Source organism: Danio rerio, chromosome 20 (assembly GCF_052040795.2).
Source record: "Danio rerio strain M-AB ecotype USA chromosome 20, GRCz13ab, whole genome shotgun sequence".
Classification (NCBI taxonomy): domain Eukaryota; kingdom Metazoa; phylum Chordata; class Actinopteri; order Cypriniformes; family Danionidae; genus Danio; species Danio rerio.
In genome coordinates, this window is record NC_141040.1 from 57433766 (window position 1) to 57451102 (window position 17337).

At 41.5% G+C, this 17337-nt stretch overlaps 1 protein-coding gene and 1 long non-coding RNA gene across 9 annotated transcripts in view; both read right to left on the reverse strand.

Annotated features, from left to right (window-relative positions):
• Window positions 1–5547: 5547 nt before the first annotated feature.
• The window catches only part of LOC147832365 (uncharacterized), a 73625-nt gene continuing 61835 nt past the window's right edge, over window positions 5548–17337 (reverse strand). For all 8 annotated transcript variants that reach the window (XR_015518986.1, XR_015518982.1, XR_015518985.1 and 5 more), the window contains one exon: window positions 5548–5814. Coding sequence is in view for 1 of the 8 variants with exons in the window: in XM_087298999.1 (XP_087155125.1) it covers window positions 5778–5814 (37 nt within the window). In the remaining 7 variants the exon portion in view is untranslated. The remainder of the gene's footprint in view (window positions 5815–17337) is intronic.
• On the reverse strand, window positions 10736–12277 carry LOC147839504 (uncharacterized). Its single transcript, XR_015519150.1, has 3 exons — window positions 12148–12277; window positions 10973–12103; window positions 10736–10825 (listed from the first exon to the last, which is right to left on the reverse strand). It is a non-coding gene; the product is annotated as an uncharacterized LOC147839504 (long non-coding RNA).

The window sequence follows — 17337 nt, forward strand, 5'->3', positions numbered from 1 at the left end:
ATAAATAAAGGGACTAAGCCGAAGGAAAATGAAAAAAATAACGTGTGATTTATCACCGCATATGCACACTCTTAAAATGCTGGATCCAATCCAAAAGTGCTTGATTAAATATAGGCATTTTGACGCCGATTTAACCAACCTGTTGACATTTTAAAAACATTTACACCAAAAATTTTTGTGTGTGCACAATTAAGTTTGCACTTTCAGAAATCTAATTTAAACCCAAATATGGTCTAAAACATGTATAACTACAAACATCCTCATTCACTTTTTTACACGGCATGCGGGAAAATCTGCGACTGTAAATGTGTAAACAAACTGTTTACAAAACAGACATGCTTTTATAATAATGATAATTACAGATAACTGGAAGCATGGCTCATGAACTCAAATTGAAAATGCTCGAGCTATCCTTAAAATACAGTAATAAAAAAGACCAAACACTGAAAGGATGAATATTAACATCCCCCAACTGCAGTTAATCCTAAAGATAGCACAGCTGAAGGACATTTTACATTGTAGGACCTTTTATATTAATATTAATTCCACTGAAATAAGTGCACAAAAATTTACTCCAGAAGAAAAGCGCTCATATTTCAAGAAGAAACCCTCATTAAATGATTATTAAGCGCTTACATGTGCACTAATAAACAACACCAGAAGAGAAAAGCAAACATCAATACACGAATCACGACGACTTTATTCCTGGAGCCTATAACTTTCTGTTTTTATTATTGATTTATTATTCTTTTAGTATTTTTATCAGAGACTAGCTATTCGACCTTACATGCTGGGGCTCAGTGGTTAGCAATGTCGCCAGCAGGTCGATGGTTCGAGTCGCGGCTGGGTCTGTTGGCATTTCTGAGTCATTTGGCATTTTGGCCATTTCCAGTCTGGTATCCAGCCATTTCCAGCCTGATCAGCTAAGACCAGGCTGGAAATAGCTGGAAACCAGCCTGAAAATGGCCAAAAACCCCTCTAAAACCAGCCTGGTCGATCAGCTAAAACCACCCAACCAGCCTAGGCTGGTTTAAGCATTTTTTTTCAGTAGGGTGTATATTAATATAATAAACATTAACTGCTTTTTAAATGTAAAACAATTATTATTTATTTTAGCTAAAAAGATTTAAGATTTTAAACACGGTCTGCATTAATATTTCAACATTTGATCAATTGTTTTTAATGTTCAGCAAGAGCAATGGATTTGATTAATGTCGCGCGCGACACTGACGTCACGCGCGTCCGCGATTGCCGGAAGCGTCGCTGCTGTTGTTTTCAATGACACATTTTTAACTGTCAATTGAGCTGTTAGTTATAAACAAACCGAGACTTACAGCATGTCCACTTCCTGAGGTTTACAATTATGTGCCTCAATAAGTGCCTTCCGCATCAATATCCAGGCCACTTTCGCACAATATCCACTATCTGCAGTGGGGGATATGCTGTTTCCCTTAAAAACATAATGAATACGTGTAGCTATTTTAACACATTTTATTAAGTTGAAATGCATCAACAAAAAGCTGTTGAGTTACAGCAGTTTAAATTACAATCTTTAACATCCTATAACATCTTTTTTTTTTTTTACCAAATGTAAACACTACAATGTTTTTATGGAGGAAAACGTATTTAAATTCACATTAAATATTATACTTTACCACTTTACACTTTATCTTGCTGGCTTTTTTAGTTAAATCAACTTGACTTTTCTAGCCATTTCGACTTACATCATTCAGTTTGACTAAAAATATTAAGATAAACTCATGTATAACAAAAAATAGCATTAACATAGTATAAGAAACAAAAACATTTGCTGTCATGATACATTGTTTATTAATTTTCTACAATGTATGGTGTTTTTCAACAATACTATACATTATTAGTATAAGTTTGACCCAACAATGGGTTACAACAACCAAGCATTTTTTAGTTTTTACTACAGTAAACTATTGTGTATTGTATTAAATTATAGTTTGTAGTTGTAGAAACTTGCAGTATTCAGTCATTTAGTTATATTACTATATGGGTTACCATAGCAACTGTAGAATCCCCACAAAAGATCACTATTATTGTTGTGTTACCATAGCAACTGTAGAATCTCCAAAAAAGATCACTATAGTTGTGTTACCATAGCAACTGTAGAATCACCACAAAATATTAATATTGTTGTTGTGATACTATAGCAACTGTGGAATCACCACAAACAATCAATATTGTTGTTGTGTTACCATAGCAACTATAGAATCACCACAAAAGAACACTATTGTTTTTGCGTTACCATAGCAGCTGTGGAATCCCCACAAAAGTTCACTATTGTTGTTGTGTTGCCATAGCAACTGTGAAATCACCACAAACAATCAATATAGTTGTTGTGTTACCATAGCAACTGTGGAATTATAGATAATTCAACCACTTGACTACAAACTGCACAATTCTGGGTTGTTTTAATGCAGCATTTGGGTCAAATATGGAAAAACCCAAACTGTTGCATCAATTTTAACAATTAAATGATTAAATTTTTTCCCTTGGGTCAAATATGGACAACTCACAAGTAAAAAGTTTTCAAAAGTAATTGTTTTAGAACTTAAACCAACGGTTAGCTTTGTTCATATTTGACTCAATGTTGGGCTACTTTCACCCAGTCTTTTTTACTACAGCAAACTGTGGGTACTATAATATAGCATACTCTGTAGTTGTAGAAAACTACAGTTCTCGATCATTTACTTATATTACTGCATATGTGTTACCATAGCAACTGTAGAATCACCACAAAAGATTACTATAGTTGTTGTGTTACCATAGCAACTGTGGAATCACCACAAAAGATCACCATAGTTGCTGTTACCATAGCAACTGTAGAATCACCACAAAAGACCACTATTGTTGCTGTCATCATAGCAACTGTGTAATCACCACAAAAGATCGCTATAGTTGCTGTGTTACCATAGCAACTGTGTAATCACCACAAAAGATCGCTATAGTTGCTGTGTTACCATTGCAACTGTGGAATCACCACAACAGATCACTATAGTTGCTGTGTTACCATAGCAACCGTAGAATCGCAACAGATCACTATAGTTGCTGTGTTAACATAGCAACTGTAGTATCACCACAACAGATCACTATAGTTGATGTGTTACAACAGCAACTGTAGAATTACAGTTTTATTAAAATACTTCACTACACATTTTACAAAATTCGGGGTTGTTTTAACCCAGCATTGGGTCAAACATGGACAAATCCAACAGTTAATTTGATTTTAATAATTAAGTTTAAATTAGAAAACTTTTTTACTTAGGTCAAATATGGACAAACTCTAAGTAAAAAAAGCAACACTTGGGTTTGTCCATATTTCACTCAATGCTGGGTTACTTCCACTTAGCTTATTTTACTACAGTAAACTGTGGTGTATTGTAGTATAACATACTCTGTAATTGTGGAAAACACTGTATTCAGCCATTTACTTGTACTACTATATTTGTGTCACCATAGCAACTGTAGATTCACCATAATAGATCACTATAGTCGTTGTGTTACCATAGCAACTGTAGAATTATAGATTTTTTAACTACTTGACTATCACTCTGGGTTGATTTTAACCCAGCATTGGGTCAAATATGGACAAACCCCAATTAAAAAAGTTTTCTGATTTAAATTAAATAATTAAAATTAAACCAAGGCTTGGGTTTTTCCAAATTTGACTCAACCTTGGCTTATTTTCACCCAGCTTATTTTACTACAGCAAACTGTGGTGTACTGTAGTATAGGGATGCCACGCCTCTCAATATAATATTGAACTGTATGGTACGACCTCCACAGTTCAATATGCGCTTGTGAATTGCAGTTTTCTCGGTTTAAATAATGTATGTGCGTTTTATATCTCCCCGAATTGACTGTGTGTGCCTGTAAGTCCACAGCCTGTAAGCTGAGATGAGGAAACTCCTCCCCGTGAGTAAATATCCAATCACTTTGCTCTAAAATTAGGGGGCGCTTGACCATCATTCCACACTTTAACATGGCGAGCGGCGGTGAAGTGAGGCAACAGTACGAGAAAGCGCCCGCGTCTTTCAAATCTGCGGTGTGAGGACATTTTGGTTTTGCCTGTAAGTATAATGCCAATAAAAGAAAAAACAGTAAACAAAAAATAACTGTGTGCAAGCATTGATTTACACGTATAACCATGACTGCACATCTGCAGCACATCACCCAGCAATATCACTGTCTGACGGCAGGAGAGCAGAGAAGGTAATAAAGTCCTCCAAACAGCAACAATCCCTCGCTGAACCTTCCAGCAAACAAACCCAACTGGCTCCGAGAGACACATAAAATAAGAAAGGCAGTGCGGGTGTTCATTGCTGAAGATTTGCAGCCGTTTTCGGTGATTGGAGATGTGGGCTTTTGTCATCTTATAAAAGCACTCGATCCGCGTTACAGACTACAGTCTGGCATTTTTCCAGCACTGACATAATGAAGATGGTTATTTATGTTTACTGAAGTACAAATATGTTTATTTGAAATGGCCAATTGATCTTTATTAACTTCACATGTGTGTTTATTTTCAAAGTGCAGGATTTTATGTGTTCCCCAGTTTGTACATGGGCTACCAGCAGCTGTCAGATTTCACTGTTCATTTTTTTATATACAACACACTAGAAACCAGTGTACTTTTCTTGGCTTTTAAGTAAAACACAATGAGTATTGCAATAAATCGTTTTTATTTTTTTCTCCTTAACCTCTTACTGTTCCTACTGCCAATAGAACAAATAAATAAACACACGTGTCACGCCATGAGAACCGAACGAATCGAAATCCGTGTTAAAAAACCGAGGTATGCATTGAACCGTGGGCTAACTGTATTGCTGCATCCCTACTGTAGTATAATATACTCTGTAGTTGTGTAAAACACTGTATTCGTTACTTATATTACTATACATTTGTTACCATAGCAACTGCAGAATTACAGATTAATTCAACTACTTTACCACACACTCTGCAATATTCCGTGTTGTTTTAACCCAGCATTGGGTCGAACATGGACAAACCCAACAGTTGGTTTAATTTTAATTATTGAGTTTGAATTAAAAAATCTTTTTACTATCAAATATGAACAAATCCCCAAGTAAAAAATTCAAATTTAATTAATAAAATTAAACTAACAGTTGGGTTTGTCCAAACTCAATGTTGGGTTATCCAGCTTATTTTAGTACAGTAAACTGCGGTGTATTGTAGTATTTTATAGTCTGTATTTGTAGAAGACTACAGTATAGGGTCATTTGCTTATACTATTACATGTGTGTTACCATAGCAACTGTAGAATCACCACAATAGATTGTTTTAGAATTACAGATTACTACTACTTGACTATGCATAAAATTCGTGGTTGCTTTAATGCAAATTTGGGTTAAATATAGACAAACTCATCGATTGGTTTTAATTTTATGATTAAATCTAAATTAGAATACTTTAACCCAGCTTTTGGGTTTGTCCACATTTGACCCACTGCTAGGTCAAAACAACCCAGCATTTTAGAGTGTATTATGGATCAAAACATTTTTGTGAGTTTGAGATCTCTCATTTATTTAATACTTTTGTCTGAGTTTGTAGTGTAAAATGAGGCTACTGTATGTGGAGAACATCAGAGGATACTTTTGATAGTGTGTCTAACCGCAATGTGATCAAGACAGGATGCAGATTGAGTGAAGCAGGTTCTGGAATACTCATGAAATCAGCAGATCTCCTCCATATCACTCTCTGCTTCCTCAGCGGCTCCGTCTCCATCCTCATGGCCCTGAACTCCTGCTGCTGCTGCTGCTGGCCCTGAGATCCCAATCACACACACTGATAAACACATCCCTGCTCAACCAACTCTACAATAACACCATTATAGTAAAGACACACTCAGATGCTTTCATGCTGAGTGAAGACAAACACAATACACTATTAGTGACGACTGGAAAACTGTTTCCATCGCAATGCGCTTTAAAAAGCGATTAGTTGAGTTTACATGAGAAAAATAGAGTAATATTAATGCCTTATAATTATTAAGTAAACTAACTACACTCACTGGCCACTTTATTAGATACACCCTACTGGTACCAGGTTGGACCCCTTTTGTCTTCAGAACTGCTTTAATTCTTCATGGCAGAGATTCAGCAAGCTATACTGGAAATATTCCTCAGAGATTTTGCTCCATATTGTCATGATAGCATCACACAGTTGCTGCAGATTTGTCGGCTGCACATCCATGATGCCAATCTCCCGTTCCACCACATCCCAAAGCTGCTCTATTGGATTGAGCTCTGGTGACTGTGGAGGCCATTTGAGTGCAGTGAACTCATTGTCATGTTCAAGACACCAGTCTGAGATGATTGAGCTTTATGACATGGTGTGTTATCCTGCTGGAAGTAGCCATCAGAAGATGGAGACACTGTGCTCATAAAAGGATGGACATGGTCAGCAGCAATACTCAGGTAGGCTGTGGCGATGACACCATGCTCAATTGGTACTAATGAGCCCAAAGTGTGTCAAGAAAATCTCCCCCACACCATTACACCACCATCACCAGCCTGAACCGCTGATACAAGGCAGGATGGATCCATGCTTTCATGTTGCTGAGGCCAAATTCTGAGCCGAGCATCCGAATGTGTCAGCAGAAATGGAGACTCATCAGAGCAGGCAACGTTTCTCCAATCTTCTATTGTCCAGTTTTGGTGAGTCTGTGTGAATTGTAGCCTCAGTTTCCTGTTCTTAGCTGACAGGAGCGGCACCCGGTGTGCTCTTCTGCTGCTGTAGCCCATCCGCCTCAAGGTTGGACGTGTTGTGTGTTCAGAGATGCTCTTCTGCAGAGCTCAGTTGTAGCGAGTGCTTATTTGAGTTACTGTTGCCTTTCTATCAGCTGGAACCAGTCTGGCCATTCTCCTCTGACCTCTGGCGTCCTCAACAAGGCATTTGCGCCCACAGAACTGCCGCTCACTGGATATTTCCTCTTCTTCAGACCATTCTCTGTAAACCGTACAGATGGTTGTGCGTGAAGGTTGGGTCAGTGGGTGTTTCTGTGTGGGGTTTGCATTTTCTCCACATGTTGGTGTGGGTTACCTTCGGGTGCTCCGGTTTCCCCCATAGTCCAAACACATGCACTATAGGGGAATTGATTAACTAAATTGGCCGTAGTGTGTGTAAATAAGTGTATACGGGTGATTCACAGTACTGGGTTCCACCTATAAAAGGAATCAGCTGCGTAAAACATATGCTGGAAAAGTTGGTGGTTCATTCCACTGTGGCAATCTCTGATAAATAAGGGGCTAAGCCGAAGTAAAATGAACGAATAAATAAATTAAAATGAATGTAGTCATGTTAAATCCCGCACTCACTAAGAGATTTATTTAACTAATAAGAGAAAAAGTACAAAAGCAGCAAACACACTGTCATTAGTCTGTATATATGACATGCAGAGCTCCGGGCTCAGAGAGTTCTCAGAACTTAACATTATCTTACATTATTAATGTGTTCTTTAAAGGTAAATGAAGGTTATAGAGCGTGTTGTTAATTGCAGAGCTCCTCTATTTAAAGAAGAAGAAAAAACCCTGCAAATTCTGGATGAAATCAAGCCTCAGCCAAGAAAAAGTAACCCAAAAGTAACGTGATGCATTACTTACCATAAAAAGTAACTAAGTGAAGCAACCAGTTACTTTATTGGGCAGAGACTCAGTATGTAATGCATTACTTTCAGAAGTAAATTTTCTCAATACTGAAGACTTTCTTGTCACATATGCTTTTTATTTCTTTCTTTTTTCCTAGAGGAGACGTCTATAAGTGTGTGGTTGTGTGTGTGTGTGTGTGAGAGGTATGTGCGAATTATCGCAGCGTTCAGCTCAGAAGCGCCTGTGTAATTGGTTTGGGGCCAGAGCGCTGTCAGAGCGAGTATGAACGAGGTGTTTTCTGATGAAGACGAGAGCTGATAGAGCAAGAGACGAAGAGAATGATGCAGAGAAGACATGAGTGTGTGTGTGTGTGTGTGTGTGTGTGTGTGTGTTTGTTGAAGACCGAACGTGTTGCATGAAGGAGAAGTGGAATGAATGAGATGGTGGAATGCGACTGAATTAATAAATACAACCATCATTCTGTTACCATATTTCTGTTGAAATATTTCCCAAATGATGTTGAACAGATTCAGGAAATTTTTACAGTATGTCTGATAATATTTCTTCTTCTGGAGAAAGTCTTATTTGTTTTATTTCGGCTAGAATAGAGGCAGTTTTTAATTTTTTAAAGACCATTTTAAGGTGAATATTATTAGCCCTTTTAAGCAAATTTTTTTTCGATAGTCTACAGAACAAACCACTGTTATACAATAACTTGCCTAATTACCCTAACCTGCCTAATTAACCTTAATGAACCTAGTGAAGCCTTTAAATGTCCCTTTAAGCTGCATAGAAGTGTCTTGAAGAACATCTAGTCTAATAATATTTACTATAATAATGACAAAGATAAAAGAAATCAGTTATATATATATATATATATATATATATATATATATATATATATATATATATATATATATATATATATATATATATATATATATATATATATATATATGAGCAAAATCCCATGAGTAGCCGTGCAATATGGCTGTATATCGGCACTGGTGGGAGGTGTGCGTTGGCACAAGGCTGCAGGCCAAGTGCCTTAGTGCTCCACCAGTGCCGAAATACAGCCATATGGCACTGCTACTCGTGTGATTTTGCGTTTAAACAACAGTTTGACGGCATTATATATATATATATATATATATATATATATATATATATATATATATATATATATATATATATATATATGTATATATATATAAATACAAAATCAAACATGGAGAGTCTCAAAAACCCTAATGTATGAGGAACTACTTTCTTTCGCGTTGGATTCAAATCATAAGCTGACAGTTGAACAGCTGAGTGTGCATCTTTTAATCTTTAGATCTGTAGTGTCTGCTTTCTGCTGGCTGTATGTGGGCGGAGTAATACACAAAGGGTAAAGAGGCTGTACGGGTGCTAATATTACTTAAATATATCACGGCTATCAGCCAATCAGGTTCGAGAACCAGACAGAACTGTTGTATAAATATATATAAACTCATATTTTTAATAGGAAGCTCTACAATATTATATTTGTGCATAAACATTACATTAGTCAGTACTAAAGCCAAATCTGGAGCTTATCTAATAAAATACCTTACTATAACGCTCCAAAAATTAGCACAGCCAGATTTATAGAAAAATATTAAATACAAAATTAAAAAAGGAAAAATCAAGAGAAGCAGAATTTTTTTTTTTTTTTTAATTTTGTAGGTTGTATTTGTTTTTTGCAATATTTTGCATGAATTTAATTGTGTTATTTTTCAATTTCTAAATATTGTTGGTGTCAAAAATATTATTGTAATTATATAGTTACATTGTATTAAATATACAATATAAAAACACACTGCCTATATTCACTGAGAAATGGAGGAAAGTATTCATCTTCAAAATGGGCTGTACTAAATGATGCTGAGTACTGTACACTTCATTGAACATCTACATCACCTACATACTATATAGTTACAGGCTAACAGTTTATTTATAATAACTTTAACTGTTAATAGCTATTAGTTAGAGCGACAAGGTGGCTCAGTGATTAGCTGCCTCACAGCAAGAAGGTTGCTGGTTTGAATCCCAGCTGGGTCATTTGGCATTTCTGTGTGGAGTTTGCATGTTCTCCCCGTGTTGGCGTGGGTTTCCTCCGGGTGCTCCGGTTTCCCCCACAGTCCAAACACATGCGCTATAGGGGAACTGATTAACTTAATTGGCCATAGCGTATGTGTGTGAATGATTGTGTATGGATGTTTCCCAATACTGGGTTACAGCTGGAAGGGCATCCACTGTGTGAATCACATGCCGAAGGAAAATTAATGAAGCTATTAGTTACTAGTTAATTAGTAATTATGGTGGCTTGAAAAGCCAACATACTGTTATCTCACGTAAACTTATTATTAGTGGGGTTTGCCCTTAGGCAAAGTCCACTATTGTTATTCTCCATACTTATTATTATTATTATTCTTCTTCCGTACGTTTTTCGGCGCGTAACTCGTCCCGCAGCTTTCGTCCCAGACCCTTGAAAGTGGGGTCAAATCGTCCGGTCTTATCGGGAATGGTGTGCTATGACTTTTATAAGGGGTGGGGGGTTTTTTGGCCCCGCAGGGGCCAAAAAACCCCCCCCAAAATCCCATAGACTTAACATTGAGCCGAACTTTGACGAATCACAGCGCCGAGTGTGAATTTCGCAGAAATATGGGATTCGCAACAGCTGTAGGGGGTTGCAGCCTAAGTGAGAACATATCACGCAGGGGGGTATAAGTTGTACCCCTGGGGGGCTAGGACGTCCCAAAGTGGTCCCATTGACTTAACATGGGCCCATTGACTCCCATTCATTACATTGACTCCCATTATAAATGTCACATGTCAATCACAGTACATAGCAGTGTCATACTGACTTCGGGGTGGGCTTATTTGACTCAGGCAACCAATCAGCATCTCATTATGATTTTGAAGCTCACAAGCCACGCCCCCCCAAACCACTTAAAGACCCCTAATAAGTGCCCCATTGACTTAACATGGGGTGGGATGTCCCATTGCAGATCCCATTGACTTCCATTATAAAGGTCACACATCTATAACATTACATAGGAGTGTCATAGAGACACGGGGGTGGGCTCATCTGACTCAGACAACCAATGAGCATCTCAATATGATAATGAAGCTCACAAGCCACGCCCCCAAACTGGTCCCATAGACTGCCATTATAACTGGCATACATGCATATCTTTGCTTAGCAGTGTCCTATTGGCTTGGGGGATGGCTCATCTGACTCAGACAACCAATGAGCATCTACATATGATAATGAATCTCACAAGCCACGCCCCCAAATTGATCCCATAGACTGCCATTATAACTGGCCTACATGTATATCTTTGCTTGGCAGTGTCCTATTGACTTGGGGGTTGGCTCATTTGACTTGGACAGCCAACCACATTCAAGTTCACTCTGTAACCTCGCCCATAGCAACAAAACAGAGTACCCTAGCAACCATTCATCAACAGCTCTATCTCAGCATCGGAACATCGTAGAGACTTGGGGATTGGCTCGTTTGACTCATGCTAGCAAACGGAACTTCCTGTATGCTACACATGCTAGCAGTGACTAGCTACATGCTAATATTGACTAGCCAAGTACTGTAACTTGCTAGAAATGCTCACTAAGTATAAATATTTCATCAGGCATGTATGTGAGGCTTGCCTAGTAACCACCCAGGGTACCCTAGCAACTGCCTAGCAACCACCCAAATTACCCTAGCAACCGCCTAGCAACCACCTAGCAACCGCCTAGTAACGCCTTAGTAAGGGCCTAGCGACCACTCAGGACACCCTAGCAACCGCCTAGCAACGCCTTAGCAACCACTCAGAATACCCTAGCAACCACCTAGCAACACCTTAGCAACCACCTAGCAACCACTTAGGACACCTTAGCAACCGCCTAGCAACACCTTAGCAACCACCTAGCAACCACTCAGAACACCCTAGCAACCGCCTAGCAACCACTCAGAACACCCTAGCAACCACCTAGCAACACCTTAGCAACCACCTAGCAACCACTCAGGACACCCTAGCAACCACCTAGCAACACCTTAGCAACCACCTAGCAACCACTCAGGACACCCTAGCAACCGCCTAGCTACCACTTAGAATACCCTAGCAACCACCTAGCAACACCTTAGCAACCACCTAGCAACCACTTAGGACACCTTAGCAACCGCCTAGCAACACCTTAGCAACCACCTAGCAACCACTCAGGACACCCTAGCAACCGCCTAGCAACGCCTTAGCAACCACTTAGAATACCCTAGCAACCACCTAGCAACCACCTTAGCAACCACCTAGCAACCACTCAGGACACCTTAGCAACCGCCTAGCAACACCTTAGCAACCACCTAGCAACCACTCAGAATACCCTAGCAACCGCCTAGCAACACCTTAGCAACCACTCACGACACCCTAGCAACCGCCTAGCAACACCTTAGCAACCACATAGCAACCACTTAGGACACCTTAGCAACCACCTAGCAACCACTCAGAACACCCTAGCAACCATTCAGAACACCCTAGCTACCAAAACAAATACATTGTACCCCATCGATTTGCCACGCAAACCCCACTCACATTTCCTTTAGGAAATGTACAATTCTAGTTAATGGGGTTTGCCTTAGGCAAAGTCCATTCTTACAATTGTGCATGGCTTATTAATGGGGTTTGCCATAGGCAAAGTCCATTCTTACTATTGTGGTTTATTATTATAATTATTATTCTTAATTCCGCCCAAAGTTCGGCGCGTAACTAGTCCCGCAGCTTTCGTCCCAGACCCTTCAAAGTGGGGTCAAATCGTGCGGTCTTATCGGGAATGGTGTGCTATGACTTTTATAAGGGGTGGGGGGTTTTTTGGCCCCGCAGGGGCCAAAAAACACCCCCAAAAATCCCATAGACTTAACATTGAGCCGAACTTTGACGAATCACAGCGCCGAGTGTGAATTTCATAGAAATATGGGATTCACAGCATCTGTAGGGGGTTGCAGCCTAAGTAAGAACATACCTCGCAAGGGGGTAAAAGTTGCACCCCTGGGGCTCTAGGACGTCCCAAAGTGCTCCCATTGACTAACATGGGCCCCATTGACTCCCATTCATTTTCTAGACACTCGTAAGATACTATTCCCGGAAATCGCCGTAGCGCCAACAGTGAAATTCGTAGAGACATGGGATTCGCGACATCTCGAGAGGGTTATAGGAGGCTTCAACCCACACCCCGAAAGGCGGTAAATGTTGTACCCCTGGGGAGCTAGGACGTCCCAAAGTCTCCATTGACTTTACATGGAGCCGAACTTTGACGAATCACAGCGCCGAGTGTGAATTTCATAGAAATATGGGATTCACAACATCTGTAGGGGGTTGCAGCCTAAGTGAGAACATACCCTGAAAGGGGGTATAGGTTGTACCCCTGGGGTGCTAGGACGTCCCAAAAGGGTCCCCATTGACTTTACATTGCCCATTGACTCCCATTCATTACATTGACTCCCATTATAAATGTCATATGTCAATCAAAGTACATAGCACTGTCATACAGACTTGGGGGTTGGCTTATTTGACTAAGGCAACCAATCAGCATCTCATTATGATTTTGAAGCTCACAAGCCACGCCCCCCCAAACCACTTAAAGACCCTTAATAACTGCCCCATTGACTTAACATGGGGTGGGATGTCCCATTGCAGATCCCATTGACTTCCATTATAAAGGTCACACATCTATAACATTACATAGGAGTGTCATAGAGACATGGGGGTGGGCTCATCTGACTCAGACAACCAATCAGCATCTCAATATGATAATGAAGCTCACAAGCCACGCCCCCAAACTGGTCCCATAGACTGCCATTATAACTGGCCTACATGCATATCTTTGCTTAGCAGTGTCCTATTGGCTTGGGGGATGGCTCATCTGACTCAGACAACCAATGAGCATCTCAATATGATAATGAAGCTCACAAGCCACGCCCCCAAACTGGTCCCATAGACTGCCATTATAACTGCCCTACATGCATATCTTTGCTTAGCAGTGTCCTATTGACTTGGGGGTTGGCTCATTTGACTTGGACAGCCAACCACATTCAAGTTCACTCTGTAACCTCGCCCATAGCAACAAAAGAGAGTACCCTAGCAACCGTTCATCAACAGCTATATCTCAGCATCGGAACATCGTAGAGACTTGGGGATTGGCTCGTTTGACTCATGCTAGCAAACGGAACTTCCTATATGCTACACATGCTAGCAGTGACTAGCTACATGCTAATATTGACTAGCCATGTACTGTAACTTGCTAGAAAGGCTCACTAAGTATAAATATTTCATCAGGCATGTATGTGAGGCTTGCCTAGTAACCACCCAGGGTAGCCTAGCAACTGCCTAGCAACCACCCAAATTACCCTAGCAACCGCCTAGCAACCACCTAGCAACCGCCTAGTAACGCCTTAGTAAGGGCCTAGCGACCACTCAGGACACCCTAGCAACCGCCTAGCAACGCCTTAGCAACCACTCAGAATACCCTAGCAACCACCTAGCAACACCTTAGCAACCACCTAGCAACCACTTAGGACACCTTAGCAACCGCCTAGCAACACCTTAGCAACCACCTAGCAACCACTCAGAACACCCTAGCAACCACCTAGCAACACCTTAGCAACCACCTAGCAACCACTCAGGATACCCTAGCAACCACCTAGCAACACCTTAGCAACCACCTAGCAACCACTCAGGACACCCTAGCAACCGCCTAGCAACCACTTAGAATACCCTAGCAACACCTTAGCAACCACCTAGCAACCACTTAGGACACCCTAGCAACCGCCTAGCAACGCCTTAGCAACCACTAAGAATACCCTAGCAACCACCTAGCAACACCTTAGCAACCGCCTAACAACCACTCAGAACACCCTAGCAACCGCCTAGCAACACCTTAGCAACCACTTAGCAACCACTCAGAACACCCTAGCAACCGCCTAGCAACCACCTAGCAACCACTCAGAACACCCTAGCAACCACCTAGCAACACCTTAGCAACCATCTAGCAACCACTTAGGACACCTTAGCAACCGCCTAGCAACACCTTAGCAACCACCTAGCAACCACCTAGCAACACCTTAGCAACCACCTAACCACTTAGAACACCCTTGCAACCGCCTAGCAACACCATAGCAACCACCTAGCAACCACTCAGAACACCCTAGCAGGCAAAAAAAATACATTGTACCCCATCGATTTGCCACGCAAACCCCATTCACATTTCCTTTAGGAAATGTACAATTCTAGTTCTTATTATTATTCTTCTTCCGTACGTTTTTCGGCGCGTAACTCGTCCCGCAGCTTTCGTCCCAGACCCTTGAAAGTGGCCTCAAATCGTGCGGTCTTATCGGGAATGGTGTGCTATGACTTTTATAAGGGGTCGGGGGTTTTTTGGCCCCGCAGGGGCCAAAAAACCCCCCCCAAAATCCCATAGACTTAACATTGAGCCGAACTTTGACGACTCGCAGCGCCGCGTGTGAATTTCATAGAAATATGGGATTCACAGCATCTGTAGAGGGTTGCAGCCTAAGTGAGAACATACCTTGCAAGGGGGTAAAAGTTGCACCCCTGGGGCTCTAGGACGTCCCAAAGTGCTCCCATTGACTTACATTGGCCCCATTGACTCCCATTCATTTTTCTAGAAGAGCACTAACGCCCCCGCGAAATGGGGCGACCTTTAAAGCGTTATAGCGCCAAGTGTGAAATTCGTAGAAATATGGGATTCGCAACATCTGTAGGGGGTTGCAGCCTGTATGAGAACATACCCCAAAAGGGGGTATAAGTTGTACCCCTGGGGTGCTAGGACGTCCCAAAGGGGTCCCCATTGACTTTACATTGCCCATTGACTCCCATTCATTTCTTGACTCACATGTCAATCACATTACATAGCAGTGTCATAGACTTAGGGGTTGTCTTATTTGACTGAGGCAACCAATCAGCATCTCAATATGATTTTGAAGCTGACAAGCCACGCCCCCCAAATCATTTGAAGACCCTTAATAACTGCCCCATTGACTTAACATGGGGTGGGACGTCCCATTGCACATCCCATTGACTTCCATTATAAATGTCACACATCAATAACATTACATAGGAGTGTCATAGAGACATGGGGGTGGGCTCATTTGACTCAGGCAACCAATCAGCATCACTATATGATAATGAAGCTCACAAGCCACGCCCCCAAATTGGTCCAATAGACTTCTATTATAATAGGGCTGGATGCATATCTTTGCTTAGCAGTGTCCTATTGACTTGTGGGATGGCTCATCTGACTCAGACAACCAATGAGCATCTCAATATGGTAATGAAGCTCACAAGCCACGCCCCCAAACTGGTCCCATAGACTGCCATTATAACTGGCCTACATGCATATCTTTGCTTAGCAGTGTCCTATTGACTTGGGGGTTGGCTCATCTGACTCAGACAACCAATGAGCATCTCAATATGATAATGAAAATCACAAGCCACGCCCCCAAATGGATCCCATAGACTGCCATTATAACTGGCATACATGTATATCTTTGCTTAGCAGTGTCCTATTGACTTGGGGGTTGGCTTATTTGACTTGGACAGCCAACCACATTCAAGTTCACTCTGTAACCTCGCCCGTAGCAACAAAACAGAGTACCCTAGCAACCAATCATCAACAGCTATATCTCAGCATCAGAACATCGTAGAGACTTGGTGATTGGCTCGTTTGACTCATGCTAGCAAACGGAACTTCCTGTATGCTACACATGCTAGCAGTGACTAGCTACATGCTAATATTGACTAGCCAAGTACTGTAACTTGCTAGAAATGCTTACTAAGTATAAATATTTCATCAGGCATGTATATGAGGCTTGCCTAGTAACCACCCCGGCCACCCTAGCAACTGCCTAGCAACCACTCAAATTACCCTAGCAACCGCCTAGCAACCACCTAGCAACCGCCTAGTAGCGCATTAGTAAGGGCCTAGCGACCACTCAGGACACCCTAGCAACCGCCTAGCAACGCCTTGGCAACCACTTAGAATACCCTAGCAACCACCTAGCAACGCCTTAGCAACGACCTAGCAACCACTCAGGACACCCTAGCAACCGCCTAGCAACACCTTAGCAACCACCTAGCAACCACTTAGGACACCCTAGCAACCGCCTAGCAACGCCTTAGCAACCACTTAGAATACCCTAGCAACCACCTAGCAACACCTTAGCAACCGCCTAGCAACCACTCAGAACACCCTAGCAACCGCCTAGCAACACCTTAGTAACCACCTAGCAACCACTCAGAACACCCTAGCAACCGCCTAGCAACCACCTAGCAACCACTCAGAACACCCTAGCAACCGCCTAGCAACACCTTAGCAACCACCTAGCAACACCTTAGCAACCACCTAGCAACCACTCAGGACACCCTAGCAACCACCTAGCAACCACATAGAATACCCTAGCAACCACCTAGCAACACCTTAGCACCCACCTAGCAACCACTTAGGACACCTTAGCAACCGCCTAGCAACACCTTAGCAACCACCTAGCAACCACTCAGAACACCCTAGCAACCGCCTAGCAACACCTTAGCAACCACCTAGGACACCTTAGCAACCATTCAGAACACCCTAGCAACCATTCAGAATACCCTAGCTACCAAAACAAATA